Raw genomic sequence first — 20,311 nt, 5'->3', positions numbered from 1 at the left:
CTTCCAGTAAAATTCCAGCGTTTTCCCTAATCGTTTGTGGATTTCCTCCTAACATATTCACGTCATCCGCATAGACAAGCAGCTGATGTAACCCGTTCAATTCCAAACCCGCTCTGCGGTGCGTTTCCCTTGATAATTTAATTCGACCACTGTTACTGCCTTTAGATACACTATGTTGCTAAAAATAGCATTATAAAAATTAATGCAGTTGCATAATATTAAGGATCTCCGTTAAACTTTATTCCCAGTGAAACCATTTGCTGTGTCCAAGAAAAGCAAGCTTCTTCAGAGTCGACTTGATAGCTGCAGCCATTCAGGCTGCAAATTAAATTTGCTTCACTTTTTCAATATCAAGTTCATCTGCAGAGCTCCGTTTCTTAACACGAATGTCTAAGTAATTACCCGTAGCAATTAGTTAAAATAACATTAGCTGGTGACTATTTAATTTAATTCCAAGAAGGTTACCACCATGCATAAACTAACGCAGCCAGAGAAACTGGATGCAAGGACGTTGCATTTTAAAGGCTTTGGCAAGTTTTTATCCAACATCAAGTTTAAAATATGTTTGCGCCGTTCGGACGCGGGCTCGCCTCCATGCGAGAGCTCTGTGTGGCTGTCATTGTGTGTAATTTATTCTTGTGGCTTTTCTTGTTTTGTGGTCAGCAAAGTGCTTTTGTACTCGGCAATGGTGCTATAGTCTTGATATGAATTCTTTCTGTTCGGTCCTGCAACTTATTGTCGTAGGCCTTTGCGATCCTGAGGATATAATATCTCAATTCGTAGTCTATTCTTAAGAATCTATTCTCAATTGAATATCTTACGGATTTATTTTCTCGAAGAGGTGGGAAGAAAGAACTGCCTTACAGTTTGTACTACTAGTTTTTTGCGTTCATTGTTTGAAATATTGTTACAGACAAACAAATTTCTTGCTCGCATTGAATCATTGAATCAAAAAAAAAAAAAAAAACTCCAGTCTTTCTCTGAAACCTAAAAATACTTTATTCTAATAATATGTCGCTATTACAACATCTGAGAACTTTGCAAACGGAAATACTGGTTAGGTGTCTTAACAATGACAAGGTGTTTTGAGCACTTTCAGACTCTGGAAAAGAAAGAAATCCCGATAGAAATGAAGAATTATGAATCATCACCTCTGTCATAACCGCAGTAATTCCGCCTTTTGGCTATTTTTTTTTCTTCTTTTATGGGGATGTTGAAAGAACACCTGACATTCAAAATTAGCACAAATCGGTCGTCATAATTGAGGGGTTCGGGAGTAAAACATGGTAAGTGACGTTTTAGTGTTTTGAAGTTATTAGGTAGGCAACCATTTATACATGCAACAGTTTGTATACGTAGTTACCAGGAAAGTAAAATCGGTGTACTTCTGTAATATGTTGAGATCTTGGAAAACTAACTACTGCATTAGAGGCAGAATGTAAGATATCATATTATATGCACCATATCTCATTTTTGACCAAAATATCAGTTACCATGTTTTACGTCCGAGCCCCTTAATTGTATAGAATTAGCATGATTTAAGGACATCGGCTTATGATACATCGTAATACAAGAATTTCCTGTGGAAGTAAGATAATTTCCACTTTCCTTCTGAGAAACAAACCGGTTTTGTTGAATTAGTAGCAATAATTTTAATCACTGTGGAAGATAAGAATTACTCTACATATTGTACTGACAGTGTATGATATTGACTGTTCCTCACAAATAAACAGCATTATTTTTCAACAAATTCTCCTTTAAACTGCAAGACATTTCTGTCACGTACTTAAGTTCCTATAAAGTTACACCTTATTTAATTCTTACTCTGGTCTTTCACAGCCTTCATGACACATAAATTTTTCTCGAACTTTTGATGTACAACTTGATCTTTTAACTCACTAGGTAAGCCTATGGAGTAGGTAACATAGGAACTGACCATCACATAAAAATGCAACCTCCTTTGTTCTCTTTGTAATCCCTTTGTTCTCCTTCTATTCCACTTGTGCTTGTATTTTCTTTATTATCTATATATTTCCCTTGTTGTCGCTGTTCCTCTTGTTCTCTTTACGTCCTATGGTTTTCGTCTTCCACTTGTTCTCATTGTACACTGTCCGTCGATTTAGTAAAAAGTCAATGTTAACCTACTTAGATATAACACACGGAGCAAGTCTCCTACAATCGGATAGCATCGTATTTTGGTAGAATAACAAGAGAGTCACGGAATATTATGGCAATAAAGAAATCGATCGTACGAGAATGAGTATTTAAGAGTTGTTAATTCATTATAAAAAGCAATCTGGTACTTTAATACAAATTAGTTTTATTTTCTAGAATATATTTATCAAGAAAATAAAATAATAATAATAATAATGAATGAATGAATGAATGAATGAATACATGAATAAATGAAATAATGAATGTATGTAAAACAATAAATAAATAAGTAAAGAGAGAAAGAAAGGAAGGAATGAGTGAGTGAATGAATGGAGTTATGAAGGAAGGAAAGAAGAAAGGAATGAATGAATTAAGTAATTAAGAAAGAAATAAAGAAATAATTCAATAAATAAAGGATTAAGTAAATAACGAAATAGATAAAAACAAATATTATCTTACTCTCTTCAGCAATGTCCTTAACATTTGTGCCGTTTTCAAGGCGTTGATTAATATTTACTTTGTTAGAAATACTTAGACTTGAAAGTGTTTGTGACACGATGCCTTACCGGTATGCGAGGGCTTGGATTCTCGTCACAACATCAGACAACGTTGCACTGTTTACTTCTTCCTTTAAACTTAAACGCATTCTACTAAATCGAAGGAGCAGTGTATTCCCTTTGTTCTCATGCATTCCCCTTGTTCTCATTTTATTCCCATTATTCTCCTTGTGATCCCTTTGTTGTTGTCTTCTACTTTTTCCCTTTCAGTTTTCCTTGTTCTCCTTATCTGCGCTTAGTACTCCTTATATTCCCCTTGTTGGTTTTCTTACCTTCCCTTTGTTATCATTGTTTTCCCGTTATTCTTATATTCTCCTTGTTTTTCGTGTACCCTCCTTGTTCAATTTCTCGCACCATACACACGTTTACCTTTACGTAAAGAGATGCAGTATAGAAAAGCTATGCACCTGTCTATTTTTCCCCTCTAAGATATTTTTGTATTTTGAAAACAAATAATAGACACTAGGGACAAGGTCAGGAGAGTAGGGTGTGTTCAATAAGTTTAAATCCAGCATCGTTAATTGCATTCATAGCAATGATACTTTTTTAAGCAGGAGCGTTGTCTTATGATAGAGAATTGCACGAAATGTCTTTCCTCTTCTTTCTTCTTTCATACAATAGTTTGGGCAAGTGATTATTGCTGCTTAGTGTTGTTCAATAATTATATAACCTCTGTTTAAAACAGTCGACCATTAAAATTCCTCTATCGCCCCAGAATATTGCGGCGATAGTCTTTCCTACTGAGACTTGTATCCGAAACATGTGAGGTGAAGGAGAAACTAGATGTCTCCATTCCATGCTTTGTACTTCAGGCTCTGTATCAAAATGATGCACTCATGTTTCATCTAACACAAAATCGTTCAAGAATACTTCCAGAATCTCACCTGAATGAAACTAAATTGGCTTCAGAGCAAAGCTCTCTTGCACGCTTTTGTTCCGGAGTCAACATTCTTAGGACAGGATCACGGAAGTGAAATGTGTAAGCATTAGATACACACATACAAACATTCCGCTGAAGTAAATTTTAGTGGATGTAGCTTATTTGGTGCTTAAGAAACTGAAGTTGATTTTTTAATTAAAGTTCCTTGATAATAAGATTCTATAGGCTACTTCATTCCATAATGCCTCACAGGAGAAGTAAACATTGCCGGCAGAGAAGGATTTTTTTTATTTTAGTAGGTTATTTTACGACGCTTTATCAACATCTCAGGTTATTTAGCGTCTGAATGAGATGAAGGTGATAATGCCGGTGAAATGAGTCCGGGGTTCAACACCGGAAGTTACCCAGCATTTGCTCATAGCTATTGGGTTTCGCGGCCAGACGCGCTGACCGTTACTCCACAAATGTGGACTGGCAGAGAAGGAGAAAAGTATAATTACTATTCAACCAATGACAGAAGTTTCATTCCAAGCTTTTCTTGAGGTTGGGCGGAGTTAAAGCGCTTCAAGTCAATCGTGGAATGAGATCTCTGCCATTGGTTATATTCCTGTCCTCTGCCGGCAATGTTTACATTTCCTGCCTGTTCATAGATTTGTAGAAACAGTTGCGAATCACCAGCCACAAGATGAAACTGACAATTCTGCAGTGATAAGTTAGATCAGGCGTTCGGTGCTCGCGAGCACAATAGCGCTCTTTTAATGAAACTTGTTGCTCTCGCCATGCGAGTAAAAAAGTGCTTGCAAGCACGAACGCTCCTGAGTGCCTTTTTTCAATTCAAAATCTTAATAATGTAATAGTTCCGTCTTTAACTTATCCTTGATGTACGAACTGTAATAATAGTGTTCCTATCCATTCATTGCCATATCTTACAGACCTGATATATCTTCTCGTATTTCATTACTTAAAAGAAATGTTATTCAAGAGAATAACATGGCTGCAGGTGAGGAACTTGAATTGATAGATCTCCAGTCCTTTGCAGCTCTGAAATATTTGTTTTAAAAAGAATAATCATAGTTTTTGAGGAACAAAAGACATAAAAAGGCTCCAAATACTGCCGAGTGTTTCTCTCAAATATCTGGCTATGTTCGAGACAACCTACCTATACGAAGAAAGAACTTTCTCCCTTATGAAATATCTCAAGAACAAAGCATGATCACGAATAACTAATTCACATCTGCAGGACTGTTTATTTTTAGCTATAAGTGACTTATCCTTGGGTATCACTGAAATTCTGAGTAACATTTAATTTCAAGGCTATCATTATCCTGGTGAGTATTTAAAATAATTATTTCTATGTTTATTTATTAATTTTATTTATGTATTCATGTAGGCCTAATAAACATTTCCATTTCATGGTGCTTGCTCAATTAATATTATATAAGCCGTTCAGAGAAAAAGTGGTGTAAGTCAAAATTGGGTAATGAAGTTTAAAGTAAAAATTCTGTAAAATACAGCGCAAAGTAGCAATTAATATGTCTTTCTTGCTATCCACTGACTACTAATAGTTTAAATAAATTGAATATTAATTGCTACTTTGCGCTGTACTTTACAGATGTTTACTTTAACCCTCATTACCCATTCTTGACGTACACCACTTCTGCTCTGAACGGCTCAAATGTGGGCGGTGCTCAAAATCTTCAAAAGGTTGAGAACCCCTGACTTAGATAGTTCTGGTTGGTTAAAATGCAACGGATTCTTACACTCCAATAGTTAATTGATACAATAGATGAAGTCGACAGAGCATACTCCGAAGAATTTACGCAAAATCCAGAAACTTGGACTTTCTCCAAACATTTATATCCAGGAGCACAAATATCAAACACTCTATAGGAGGCAAGACCTATCCTGTGACCTTATAACGCCCCGTGGCTATATCACTAGAGGGGGGAGGAATAAGGTTTTAGTCTGAATTGAATTTCCATGTCGGTAGATTCGTGTAATATTAACCAAACCGAACCAACTTTGTGATCTCCCATCCTTTCCCCTCTCGCGTAGCTCATCACATGCCGGTTCTCGCCTCTCGATCTGTAGGCTATATGTGTGCAAAAGACTTTCCCGTTTTAAAAGTACGTAAACAAATGGAAGGATAGCAGCTTATGAATGTAACCGTTTATATTTTCAAAAAACTATCAGAAAGAAGAGAATGTCATGTAATAGTAGTAGTAGTAGTAGTAGTAGTAGTAGTAGTAGTAGTAGTAGTAGTAGTAGTAGTAGTAGTAGTAGTAGTAGTAGTAATAATAATAATAATAATAATAATAATAAAAATACTTACAAATGGCTTTTAAGGAACCCGCAGGTTCATTCCTGCCCTTACATAATCCCGCCATTAGTCCCTATCCTGTGCAAGATTAATCCAGTCTCTATTATCATATCCCACCTCCCTCAAATCCATTTTAATATTATCCTTCCATCTACGTCTCGGCCTCCCCAAAGGTCTTTTTCCATCCAGCCTCCCAACTAACACATTATATGCATTTCTGGATTAGTCCCTACGTGCTACATGCCCTGCCCATCTCAAACATCTGGATTTAATGTTCCTAATTATGTCAGGTGAAGAATACAATGCGTGCAGTTCTGCGTTGTGTAACTTTCTCCATTCTCCTTTAACTTCACCCCTCTCAACCCCAAATATTTCCTAAGAACTTTATTCTCAAACACCCTTAATCTCTGTTTCTCTCTCAAAGTGAGAGTCCAAGTTTCACAACCATATAGAACAACCGGTAATATAACTTTAAGATTTTTTGACAGCAGACTAGATGACAAAAGCTTCCCAACCGAATAATAACAGGCATTTCCCATGTTGATTCTGCATTTAATTTCCTCCCGAGTGCCATTTATATTTATTACTGTAGCTCCAAGATATTTGAATTTTTCCACTTCTTCGAAGGATAACTTAAATCTCCAATTTTTATATTTCCATTTCGTACAATATTCTTGTCACGAGACATAATCATATACTTTGTAGTAGTAGTAGTAGTAATAATAATAATAATAATAATAATAATAATAATAATAATAATAATAATAATAATATGATTGCAATGCACACTTACCTGTAGTTGTCAGTCCACGCCGTTGGGACGTCCACAGCCTTGGCGGCAGACTGTGCGGCGTGATGGCGCGTCCAGGCCGACGCCTGGTGGTGGGATGCGCAGTGCTGTCCAGGCATGACGCCGGGTGGCGCAGGTGGCGGCGGCTGGTGGTGCGGATAACCAGGAAACTGATTGGGCGACGCCGCTGCGGCAACTGATCCGGGCCCTGACACGGCATCGCTGCCGGCGCCGGACGCCCCCGGGTGATGGTAGCCTGCTGCCGCTGCGGCGGAATTGTAGCCACTCAGCGCCCCGGCGGCCGCGTAGCCCGCCACTGCTGCCGCAGCACTCTGCTGGGCCCACGACGACGTGTGACCTGAGTAACACCATAACGTTATAATCATTATTATTAGGGTCCATTTTTAATCTTTTTTTTTTTTCAAAATGGTATAGAGATATTTGGGTATTAAATGTATCGACTGTAGTATCTATTGTAGGTAGGGGAGATTGTTGTATCTTCAGCATAGTGTACTTTGAAACATTTTTTGTTTCTGATTTTTGCCGACTCAAACTGAAGTAGATTGTAGTGAAAGCAGCTAGATAGTTTTGGTCATAGTTTGTTCCGGCTTAATTTATTACGAAGTGTGTGTTTTGTAGGCGAAATAATTTTTTTGGTAACAGAAGTAAATATTTCGTTCATTGTTGTATGTTTTATAGCTTACTTACTTGTTGCTTTTAAGGAACCCGAAGGTTCATTGCTGCCTTCACATAAACCCGTCATCTGTTCGTATCCTGTGCAAAATTAATCCAGTCTCTAACATCATATTCCACCTCCCTCAAATTCATCTTAATATTATCCTCCCATCAACGTCTCGGCCTCCCCAAAGGTATTTTTCCATCCGGCCTCCCAACTAACACTCTATATGCATTTCTGGATTCGCCCATACATGCTACATGCCCTGCCCATCTCAAACGTCTGGATTTAATGTTCCTTATTATGTCAGGTGAAGAATACAATGCGTGCAGTTCTGCGTTGTGTAACTTTCTACATTCTCCTCTAACTCCATCCCTCTTAGCCCCAAATATTTTCCTAAGAACCTTATTCTCAAACACCCTTAATCTCTGTTTCTCTCTCAAAATGAGAGTCCAAGTTTCACAACCATACAGAACAACCAGTAATATAACTGTTTTATAAATTCCAACTTTCAGCTTTTTTGAGAGCAGACTAGATGATAAAAGCTTCTCAACCTAATAATAACAAGAGTTTCCCACATTTATTCTCAGTTTAATTTTCTCTCGAGTGTCGGCATTTTCTTGGACGAAAATTTAAATTGGGAATGCCAAATAAAGGAAATATCCAAGAGAGTGTGCTATACCATGGATTCTCTTAACCCATTCAGAAACTTCCTCCCGCCAGAATTAAAACAGACTTTAGTGCAAACCCTCGTACTACCACTGTTTGACTATTGCGACGTAATACTTACAGACTTGACAACTGACCTTTCGAACAAGCTGCAGCGTGTGCATAATATGTGTGTCAGATTCATCAGTAATGCTCACAAATTTGACCACATTACACCCTCGTTCAAATCTTTATCCTGGTTGCAATTTAGTAACCAAAGAACACTTCCTTCGCTCTCTCTTCTGTTTCGAGTTCTCCATACTTCTACTCCAAATTATCTTCGTTCCCGGTTTAATTACTTATCCTCCAATCACAATCTAAACACCAGGTCACAGGAGAGCCAAATCCTAGCAATTCCTGCCCATAGAACATCCCACTATTCATCCTCTTTTACTGTGTCAGTCCCCCGTGAATGGAATTCTCTACCTCAGGAGATTAGGGGCTGCCAGACAATAACCACTTTCAAGAAAAGCTAAACGATTTCTTACGGGTGCAGTCAAATTGAAGTTATAATCGTGATCGTGTTTAATAATTTAATTTAATTTAGATATGACTATCATTACTATTATTATTATCATTATTATTATTATTATTATTATTATTATTATTATTATTACATAATTATTTCATTGGTGTTGTGAAGATGAAAATAATTGACATTGTATTATATTAATTATGTATTATATTGTCTTGCATTGTAGTATTGTATTGCTTTGAATTGTATTGTATTAATTATGTTATATTCATAGCATTGTAGTAATTTTCTATCATACTGGTCGAGTGGAAGAGAAGGCCGAACGGCCTTAACTCTGCCAGTTAAAATAAACCATTATTATTATTATTATTATTATTATTATTATTATTATTATTATTATTATTATTATTATTATTATTTGTACTGTTGCTCCAAGATATTTGAATTTTTCCACCTCTTCAAAGGATAAATTTCCAACTTTTTATTTCCATTTCGTACAATATTCTGGTCACGAGACACAATCATATACTGTACTTTGTCTTTTCGGGATTTACTTCCAGATCTATCTCTTTACTTGCTTCAAGTAAAATTCCCGTGTTTTCGCTAACAGTTTGTGGATTTTCTCAAACATATTCACCACATCCCCATAGACAAGCAGCTGATGTAAGCCGTTCAATTCTAATATTATTGACTATGCCATTAGGAAATTCTAATTCCAATTGTTTTGAACATGAAATTCACCTACTATGTGAAGAATATATTCCAATAACCAAAGGGAGGGCTAGAAAGTGGTAACATATGAACACATGAAGTCAGGAATGCAATACTTCAGCAACCGACAGGTATTCTCATGTTAAATACTTCAGCAACCGACAGGTATTCTCATGTTAAACTAAGTCACAGTCGTCATAAAATTTCAATTACGGTACATTACCTCTTCAGAAATAAGAACCCGATCGAAAGAACAATGAATGCAGTAGCGCAGTTCCAATTGTTATGAAATCGAGACACCGCGAATCGTCGAAACCTGACGACCGCGTGGTCAATGAATGGTAGGACTGTTGTTTGATTTTACGATTGTGTGTGTGGCCGGACTACCGCGATCCGAATGCAGTGCTTTAAAAAGTTTATTGGTTCGTTATCTAATTTTATGGCCGCCATGTACAATAAAGGCCATTCTGAACAGCAAGTTCGTTTCTTGACACACTCCTGCCGTTAGAATGGCTTCTTAATAACTGTTTGCCGACCTGCGGCTGATGTCATTCTTTTTTTCTCATTCTTTGCAATTTGAACTTCTTCTTTTGTTCTTTCTAATATCTGTTTCTTTCATTTCGTTGGTTTTTTCATTTCAGTGTTCTGTACTGTCATTTACTTGATTTTTTGTTATTATTTAAACATTATTTTCTATTTCTCTCTGTTCTTTGAAGATACAAGTCGAACGTTGGGTAACGTCGCTGTGTAGGCGTAACGTTGCAAAGCCGAAAGGTAGCGGATTCGATTCCTGATGGAGTCATGAAATTTTCTCCAATGAGGTAATCCTTTCAGCAGCTCTTTGACCCTGGGGCTTACTCACCCTTTAACAGAAATGAGTACCAGAAACATTTCCTTGGGGTTAAAGGTGACGGGCACGTAGAACTGACATCCCTATTGCCTTTAATGCCTACTGTCTGTAGAATAGAGCCTTAATCCAGCTGTGACCAAAGCGGGTGTCATGATTACATCGTGTACTGAAGACAAACAGTGACGGTATCATGTCGCTCTACAAACTCTGAATCTACAAGCCGTAAGAGGTGGTTTCGTAAAGAATGAGAACTTTTTTGTTGTTCTGTCGGACAAAATGAAATATGTTTATTATGCTCAACGGTTCATTAGGAGTAGGCCTATATAGAAACATTAATTGCCACGCTGAATAATTTATTATTATTATTATTATTATTATTATTATTATTATTATTATTATTATTATTACTGACCACTAAGTATATGTTTCTTCTGTACATGCATGAATTTTAATATTTTTAGATCTTCTCCCTAGAAGGATAAAATTATTAGGTTTTATCTCAATTTTAATCTTCTTAATCTTAGATGAGAGTAACTATTTATTAGTTATTCATTTAATAATAATATTGTAGAGAAACTGTGCCACGTACTGTTAAACGCAAGGAATTGACATGTCTTAAATCAAACCCAGGAAGAGAAAGAAGAAATAAATAAATGTAAGGAAGTCAGCTACTTAATGGGGGTTTGAAATATCTCGTAGTCTAAACTGAATTTCTCAAAAGAGTAGTGATTAAAATAGCTTAAGTAATTTGTCCATAAGAAGTTTTTAATTTTGAAAAACTACGAATTTCTCGACCAAGTATCGAGAGAAGAATTTAGAAAATTCTTGATTGTATTGAAGAGGAAGGTTAAAAAAAGAAGCAAGAAAAATCGTATATTATTTACTCTCTCTTGATGACAGCAATGACATTACTGATGCAGCAAAGCTTAAGATTTTTATCCGCGGGAATGATCAAGATGTTAGTACAGGAACCACCACTGGTTGTAGTTTTCATGCCAAGCACCTTTCCTCCGTCTCCTTACTTCATAGGCTGTCTGTCGCATGTAATCACTGCAGCTCGAGTTTTGGTCACCGCTGCCTTAATCTCTCGTCACCCTCTGGATCGATTTAGCGTGTAATTGGTTAACTTTACCTTTTACGACTCTAACGTTGTGAAATAAAATTCTGTGATGAGCGCTTTAAGATGCCTTTGCATATTGTTACTAAGGGTTTCTATACATTACTATGTTATCGCATAATAAAGTTGTTCATGTTTACGTATTTCCACCAATTTACACAAATTAATGTATAAATTAGTAGGGGTGGGGCTGCTTCCGGACAATAGGTCTACGTCTTCTGTAAAATGTAGTGAGTGTATAGAATTGAAACCAGTGTGTTATATTACATAGTTCAGAAGTTTTTTGCTATAAAAATGTCGAAATTAGAAGCAGAACTAGCGAGAGCGTGGCGTGAAAGAAAGCGTGCAAATTAACCACCGTAAAGAGCCAAAAATCGAAAAAGTGTAGACTGGGACAAGCTCTTCTGCAGTAAAGTTCAGCTACAAAGCGTCAACGAGTTAGTGAATTTAATACACGGCCAACAATAAGTGAGTGCAATGACTGACCCAATTTGATGTCAGTGATTTAGAATTAAAATATAGTTCACCATACAAGGGCTTCAAATGAAATAAAAATTATCATTAAATATTTGGAAAACAATTTATAAACAATTTAATAACCATATTGGGTCCGATAAGTTGTATGAGTAATCAAAGTTTATTTCTAGTAGCCCATCAAAACTTATCTAATCTAATGTTATTATTGCAACCAAACTTAATTTTTTTATACTTCTTAAGAGTGAAATGAATGTTACAACAGAACAGAGCATCAGAGATATGTCCTTGGAACTTATTATTACAACCAAACGTCATTTATTTTATTTTAATATTTCTTAAGAGGGAGATGAATGTTACAACAGAGCATTACAGATATATTCTCGCAACTTACTTCCGCACAGGATTTGAATTGGACAGCAGTGTCGTTATGTTACTCATCATTACGTGAATAAACATCTCATCAATTAGCCACAATTCTAGCAACTTCAATGACGAAATCTATTCAGAATTGTTAACAGGTAAATGAATTAATGATATTGATATTATTCATATTTAATTAATTAAACTTACTTATATGGTCTAAATCCGCTGTAGTAGATAATAGAATCAATCAATTAATCAATAAATCAAACAAAGGACGTCATGGAGCATGTCGACTCCATGTCGATTTCACAAAACGCTTCCACTCTGTTCTGTCTTTTGCTAGTTCCTCCCAGTTGGTAATTCCCATTGCCATGCATTCCTTCTGAATTTCATCTTTCCAGCTACTTCGAGGTCTTCCCAGTGGCCTTCTATTGTTAAAGGTGTTCATATATACATGCATTTGTTTTGCGCTGCTGCAGTCATCCATACGTATAACATGTCCTGCCCAATTTAATCTTCTGGTCCGTATTACATCTAAAATTGACGGTTGATTATAAAGTTTGTGAATATCATCACTATGTCGAATTTTCCACTTGTCTTCAAGTGGGTCAAAAATTGGATCAACATTTTTCCTCAACACTTTGTTTTCAAAAACCATTAATTTGTGTTTTTCCTTTTTAGTTAAGCTCCAAGTTTCCGATCCATATAATAGTACAGGTTGAATTAGTGTTTTGTACAAAATGATTTTTTAATTTCTGGTTAAAAAACGGGAAGATAACAGATATTAGAAAGTATCACAAGTTATTAAATCATTAAAATCGGCAAACAAACGTATGACGTCATAAAAGTAAAAACAAGTTCCGGAAGGTCTCATTCAAAATTGAACACGAGATATAACTTTAGATATTATACAGTCATGTATTACATTTATTGACTGCACACGTAATCACTGTTTTCTGAATACAGATGTAGTACGAAAAGTTTAATTTATTATTTTGGACAGTAAATACTCTTGTCTGAACGCGGACATTACTCTGAAACTTTCTATATTGTATTATCTCCTACAAAGTAACACTCAATACCCTTGTAGCTTATCTCACTTGTCTTGAAGAATAAAGATGGACACGCCTCGTGCAATGTGATAAGAGTCTCGATAGTCCCTCCCTGATTCAGACCAAACATAGGCATATATGCTATAACCAACTCTCTCGCATCTATCATGCACAACTTATGATAAACTTTATAACTCTATAACACTTTATACGTGTGCAATAAATGACGTCATGGCAACCCCCTTCCCCCGTCCCTATTCACCAGTATATCTTGTTCACGCTATTCTGATTGCTGGTTGGATATCTGCCAATGAAACTGACTCCACCTCCTCAGACTATCAGCAAGAAACTGGTCTTCTGCAGATTTTTCTTGTCTCTCCGATGCAATAAAAACTTGAGCCGTTGAGCTGGAAGGCTGCCTTCCTTGTCTTTCAGTCCAGTTTCCAAAAACAAGATAAGCCTTCCGAAGACTCTGCTTGCATAAGTCTCTCTGCAAGCATATTTACCAAGCTGGTAATAATTCAAAGTTTTTAAAAATAGATAAATTCACTCTCGTTTTTTATATTTAATTTTTCTATTGACATATTCAGAGTTACCAGATTTTAGATCCTTTTTCCATCATATACAGTACTTACGTTTTGTCTTAAAGAAAGAGTGATATGAATGTGGGCAGATTTGATATTTTCATGTATGAACAAAAAAAAATATATCCCTTTATATGCAGTTGAAACTAATAATATGAATCTCAAAATTGTAATTTTTAATAAACAACATATTGTAGGTACAGGTTTCCAAGCACAAAACAAGCGTATTTCTGAAGGAATTGTGGCAATAATATGTTATGCAAAATTGTTAACTCACTTGTAGTTCTGTCTTATAGATTTCCCCTGCTATTTATTATTAATTGCAAAGCACACATTCCAAAAGACGGCAACACATGTGACAAAATATTTAAATTTCAATGTTTATTAATTGATTACAATGACATAAAACTTATTGATATCTAAATTCATGTTTATTTTGTGACAACATATTACCGCTCTAAACTCATCATTTAACATACAGAATATATTTTCAGAGTTTATTTACATATTTATCACTGCATTTTAGCATTTTCAAGAAACTTTTTTCCATTCTCTGTGCCATGCATGTCTGATTAAAGTTTCTTTTCAAATGTTTAGAAATATATTCACCACTGAATTCGCTGTCACAAACCTTCACTAGCCAAAATATTATATTTTTTCCAATGTGCAAACCTACATTGTTAAGAAATTAATTTAAATTTAATGTAATTATTTAGGCCTAGAAGAAAGTAACTACTAGATAACGATAAAATTATATAACTGTTGTTAATTTTCTAATCGAGGGACTTTCGCGTCCCGTCTCGAATCAAAGCGGGACTCGGGATTTTTATATGAAAATCGGGGCATGTCCCGCCAAATCGGGACATCTGGGAACCCTGGACATATTGCTATACATTGTGTTGATTTTCAAACCTGTAATATATTTTGCCAATATATTATTAAAAATATAAATTATATGACACGCAGATATGGCATGATTGTACAAAATTTAAAAGTTGATAAATTTCTTAACACTAGAAATACTGGATATGGTGACATACTTAGAAAGACTGAAAGCGTTATTTTGCCCTTGTTTTATATTGCCTTAATATGCACGGAAAAATGATTTGGTTGTGTAATATGTAATGTAATGCGTTAGCAATATATTTTAAGCATCATAATGATGGCTCTTCATAACAGAAGTAGGCCCACAGTCAGTATAAAAATGCAATATGTAGCACAAAACAGTAAGCTTCTAAGTATTATACTGTTATGGATTAATGTTATTGTCTTCTCAGTAAGTAATAGACCTATTTTTGTTAGTAACAATAAAACATCTGTTAGGTTGAAAGTTCTATTTTCTGTTATTGCGTCACAATACGTCGCTTTCAAAGCTGCTACTTTTGGATGGTATCGGCGGTGTGTTTACAAATATGCCGCTACTCCATTGTTCTCAAACACAGCAATTTCTTCATTTTATGTATTTTACGTATGAAAGCATAGGATTGAGTCCAAAACTAGTTACTAATTGAATAATATTACACTTCATTACTGATAATTACATCTCAAGTCTGATTAGTGTACTATAGGCTATATCTAGTCTGCGATGTATGCAATGCAGGGGGAAAGGAACTGGCCACCCTACTCAATTAGCTCCTGGCTTAGTTTTATCATGAGTGATGATTTATTGGTGTCACTTGTGAGGTTCAGACTAGTCTTTGAGTTGCTTACGGTATTTTACATACATACTGATAATTTCGACGAGTATCAATGTGACCCCCAGTCTTACTAGGTATTCCTTTTGCTATTTCCTTACTTACTAACTTACTTACAACTGGCTTTTAAGGAACCCGTAGGTTCATTGCCGCCATCACATAACATCGCCATCGGTCTCTGTCCTGAGCCAGATTAATCCAGTCTCCATCATCATATCCCACCTCTCTCAAATCCATTTTAATATTTTTCCCCCATCTACGTCTCGGCCTCCCCAAAGGTCTTTACCCCAATTAACACTCTATATGCATTTCTGGATTCGCCCATACGTGCTACATGCCCTGCCCATCTCAAACGTCTGGATTTAATGTTCCTAATTATGTCAGGTGAAGAATACAATGCGTGCATTCTTCTTTGTGTAACTTTCTCCATTCTCCTGTAACTTCATCCCTCTTAGCCCCAAATATTTTCCTAAGAACCTTATTCTCAAACACCCTTAATCTCTGTTCCTCTCTCAAAGTGAGAGTTCAAGTTTCACAACCATACAGAACAACCGGTAATATAACTGTTTTATAAATTCTAACTTTCAGATTTTTTGATAGCAGACTAGATGACGAAAGATTCTCAAGCGAATAATACTTTATAATATTTTAATATTTCTACTTCTATAAAAGTTTGAACGTCCAGATTTCAAATGAACAATATCTTGGTAAAATTAAGAAATGTCGCAGAGCCACAATTGGATATGACATGTAGCATAGGAGTAATGTGCTCATAAATATGCAAAATGGATCTTTCTAGTGTTAAATCAAAAAGAAAAAGAATATGATTTAAATTATCAAGAAATGTCCCTAAGACATGATATTCCACAAGGTAAGTAGTCTATTTAAGCTATTAGAGATAAAACAGTAATAGAGATCCATCAGTAAAGTAAAATATTGTAAATATTTAGAAAGTGAGAATATCACTTAGACACCCTATCTTTATACGGTCAAAAACAATACGAATACTAATTTTAAGGGCTCTAAAGATATAAGAAAGGACACAGCTTGAGGACATAAATAATACTGCCATAATTTTGAACGTCTATTCAGTGGTTAGATTTGAATTTATTTATGCCCATTTTCGTTAAATAATTATCATAAACTATGCAGACAATAAATCTGATGAGAAAAGTTTTCCAAGACGAAATATTTAGTAGGCCTATACAAACATTTAGGCCATTTTGAGTGAAAAAGTTCATATGAACATAGGTCCGTTTTCGAACGATGGCGGAGCTAGATGCATTTTTTTGGTAAAACGTCTCGCCCCAATGTGAATCAGACGTTACCATATGCTGCTGACTTGAGACATGAAACATGAGACAAGGTCAAGTTCGCAATGAATGACGTAACATTGGAATATGCATTGTGAGTGATGTAGATAAGAGAAACAAACCGGGTGGTGGGGCATTACAAATGTCCAATCGCCTGCCCTTGTCTGATGTAATGACACAAAACCCGCAGATAACACAAATAACCTACACTATCATCAATTCACAGCAATTCAATCAGCTACCTACAGTACAGTAGTTATACAGGTACAGTTATCGGAAGTGTTAAGTTGTGTCTTTCAAGATGCCTTATAAATTTTCGACTATAGAATACGCCGATATTGTGTATGTTTATGGTTTGTGCGATGGAAGTTCCTTGCGTGCCGTCGCTGAATATGAACGACGCTTTCCAAACAGAAGGGTACCATATCGAAGAGTACTTACTGTCTATGGGGTTGGATGAAAGACTTGGTATAGCAAAGGAAGGGGGAAGCGAGAGAGGCGCTAATCGACCGTATTTTGGATGCGGCATATACACACACATATTGCTCTGACAGTTTAACGTAGTAATCTCATTCGTTATGAGAATAAAAAATATATTATTCTTAAAATTATTGTAATTCTAATCATTAAGGAAGTAGGGGAAAAGGGACTCCTTTATCAAAAATTTTACAAAATGCAGTCATAATTTCTTTCTCACGAAAAATGACCTAAAACACAGACAAAGATCGTAAGCTCACTCTGGCTTGATCTACAATATACACTATCATAAACGCTTGTCTGACTTCTTTTACATTATACACTGTGTTTATGTCCATTTATTCATAGTCTTCTGCCCAAGGGCAAGTATTTCACTGCAAACTCAGCATTCTCCAATCTTTCTTATTTTCTGCTTTCCTCTTACCATGTTTGCAGTTTCTCTTGGGAAAAATAAATGCGGTAGCTTCCCGTTGCTTTCTACACACCACCCTCTCTTTCGCATCTTAAAAGATTCCAGTAGCATGGAGGTGAGGAGAGAGAATTTGACTAATTAGTCCCTGCGGACTTTACCGAAATTCAACGCAAGGATTAAAATATCAGTTCTACCAGGATTTTTGACTAGATCAGAGACCGGGAAATCCAGTTACTGTAGTTATGTTCAATATAAAACACTAAAGTTTATTTTTAATGTATGTGTATACTAAACGATTTCATTCATGAAAGTCGTATAAAAAGATAGTTTAATAAATTATCTATAAAGAGAAATTTCTCGTAACATGTTAAAAAAAAAAGGTAGTATAAAATTTGTATTACACGCAGATGCGTCTCAAATGTACAAAATTTAGAGATTAGTTGATTATTTAAAACAGACAAGGAAAGAATATTATTTAAACTTAAAAATAATGTCTCTAAGGCATTACATTCCAAGGCAGATAGCTGCACCCTTAAAAATAAAATAGTAATTATTGTGTTCAATTCTTTCTGTTAGATTAAAGATTTTAAAGTGTGCTTTTATTTTTGCAGTTTTTTGCTGGTATCTATGCGAACATAATAATGAGGATCTAGGCCCTCCTCTATTGCATCACCTGAATTTGGTATGGATGACAATGTAAATCTCATACGCAGATGGGATGGAATCATGACGCCATAAATTAGAATGAAGAAATTCACGCCCAGTAGCCTCAAAACTGTAGTTATTCTTGTAAAAGCTTTTAACTGCAAAAGCACGTTGTGTAACGCCTGGCCTTTCAATAATGACTAAATGGTATGGTATTGGAAACAGAACGTGCGCGCAATTTATTGCCCCTCAACTGACGTTCCGCTCGCAACAGGAACAGTTTAGCTATGAGATAACTGCGCATGCGCGGACTTGGTTAATAAAAACCTAAACTTACCAAACCTAACCTTCATATATGCAAGATGTGTAATCAGTAGATATCGGATTTTTAGGCACTAAAAATTGCAGTTTTAGGCGCCTAAAATAAGCTCAAAATTTGTAAAATTAGGCTCTATTTTAATGAAAATAGGCATTTTAGGCACATCAAGGTATCATACTTATTTCTTTCACTGAAATTTTTAGTTATACACTAAAATACGCACAAAAAAGTATGTTTAAACATTAAAAAAGAATACTATATTATATTTATAATATATTGAAACTAATGAAATAATGATTATTCATATCAAGATTACTCATTTTAAATTATTGAAATTCAGTTCCATGCTCAGACTTTATTATAATTTTCTGCACAGTACACCACCAGAATTTTTTCTAAATTCTCCACAGTTAACCTTTGCCTTTTGTCACTGAGAATCATTTTGAAAGCAGAAAAACTTCTTTCAACCGAAACTGATGTGAGAGGCGCAAATTTTAAATTAGGTACAATAGAAACATCAATACTTACTGGAACATTTACACTTTCCCCCGATATCACTCTTGATACTTTTTCCAACAATGAAAATCCTACATTCTTATTTAATACGTTGTCCCACTTATTGTTAACTTTTTTCCCAGTTTCGCCCAAAGCAGAATGTATGTTCACTTGAGCTTCCTTTACTATTGCTATTTGGCTACAAAGAGATTGTTTTTCACGTTCTAATTGTTCAATGCTTGCAGGTATGAAAGAAAAGTTTGATGTTATGTAGGCAATATCGTTTTTCACTCTTGAGTCATTCAGACAATCTTTCACTACTTTCACACACGCTGCACTATCAGTTTCAGGTAATTTATCAATAAATGTGACCACTTCTTTAAAAATACTTAGAATAATACACCACTGACTGAATCCAGGTTCCCCATCGTGTAACAACCGGCTGAGGTGGGAGTGGGATATCTGGAAAGTTCTCTCTGAATATTGAAATCCTGGATGGGGCTTTACAAAAACATTTTTTTTTTGTGTTAGAAATAAACGAATTGACAAGAGGAAATTCATTCCGGATTGTTTCAGAAACCCTGTGAAGGCCATGTGCTAGACAGGTTACATGCGTGAGGTTAGGATAAAATGTTTTAAGAAGTGGAGCTGCAGCAACCATGTATGAGGCAGCATCAGTACAAAACAACAGAACTTTAGAATCGTCTATATTACCTGAGTATAAAGACTGTAGGCCTTTATTTACAAAATAAGCAATGGCTTGGCTATTCACTTTCGAAAGTTCCTTAACACATACGAGGTGTGGAATCGAAGGTCCATCAGGACTAAGTTTTCCTACTACCATATTTGCTATATACCTATTCATAGGATCTGAGGTTTCATCCACAGAGACCCATATGTAAGAATCACCTATATCCTCCCGAATGGAAGATAAAGTTTCATTGTATATTCTGTCTAAGTAATTTTTTCTTAGGGTCGACTCAGATGGGATATTTTGTTTGCAGTATTTTTGTAAAAACTGTCTTAAAACCGGATTTTCAATTGCATTCCAGGGAATGTTAGCAGCAACAAACGCTCTGGTTAAATCAGCATAGAAATTGCTGCTGAGATTGGATGAAGTAGGCTGTGTTAGTAAAGTTTGTTGCAGTTGATTTTTCTGCTGAGCTTTAGCCTTATGAGCCGCTCCTTGCACATGCTGCTTTAGGTGGCACTTCTTTTCTTACGAAATCTAAAAATGTAAAG

At 35.6% G+C, this 20,311-nt stretch overlaps 1 protein-coding gene across 1 annotated transcript in view; it reads right to left on the bottom strand.

The window, feature by feature from the left end:
- The window catches only part of LOC138716547 (protein gooseberry-like), a 374,575-nt gene that overhangs the window by 57,616 nt on the left and 296,648 nt on the right, over positions 1–20,311 (bottom strand). The window contains exon 6 of the mRNA XM_069849706.1: positions 6,705–7,059. Within this exon, the coding sequence (XP_069705807.1) occupies positions 6,705–7,059 (355 nt within the window). The remainder of the gene's footprint in view (positions 1–6,704; positions 7,060–20,311) is intronic.

Source organism: Periplaneta americana, chromosome 16, assembly GCF_040183065.1.
Source record: "Periplaneta americana isolate PAMFEO1 chromosome 16, P.americana_PAMFEO1_priV1, whole genome shotgun sequence".
Taxonomy (NCBI): domain Eukaryota; kingdom Metazoa; phylum Arthropoda; class Insecta; order Blattodea; family Blattidae; genus Periplaneta; species Periplaneta americana.
Note: the sequence above shows the minus strand (reverse complement) of the source record. Positions and strands in the feature narration are given on the sequence as shown.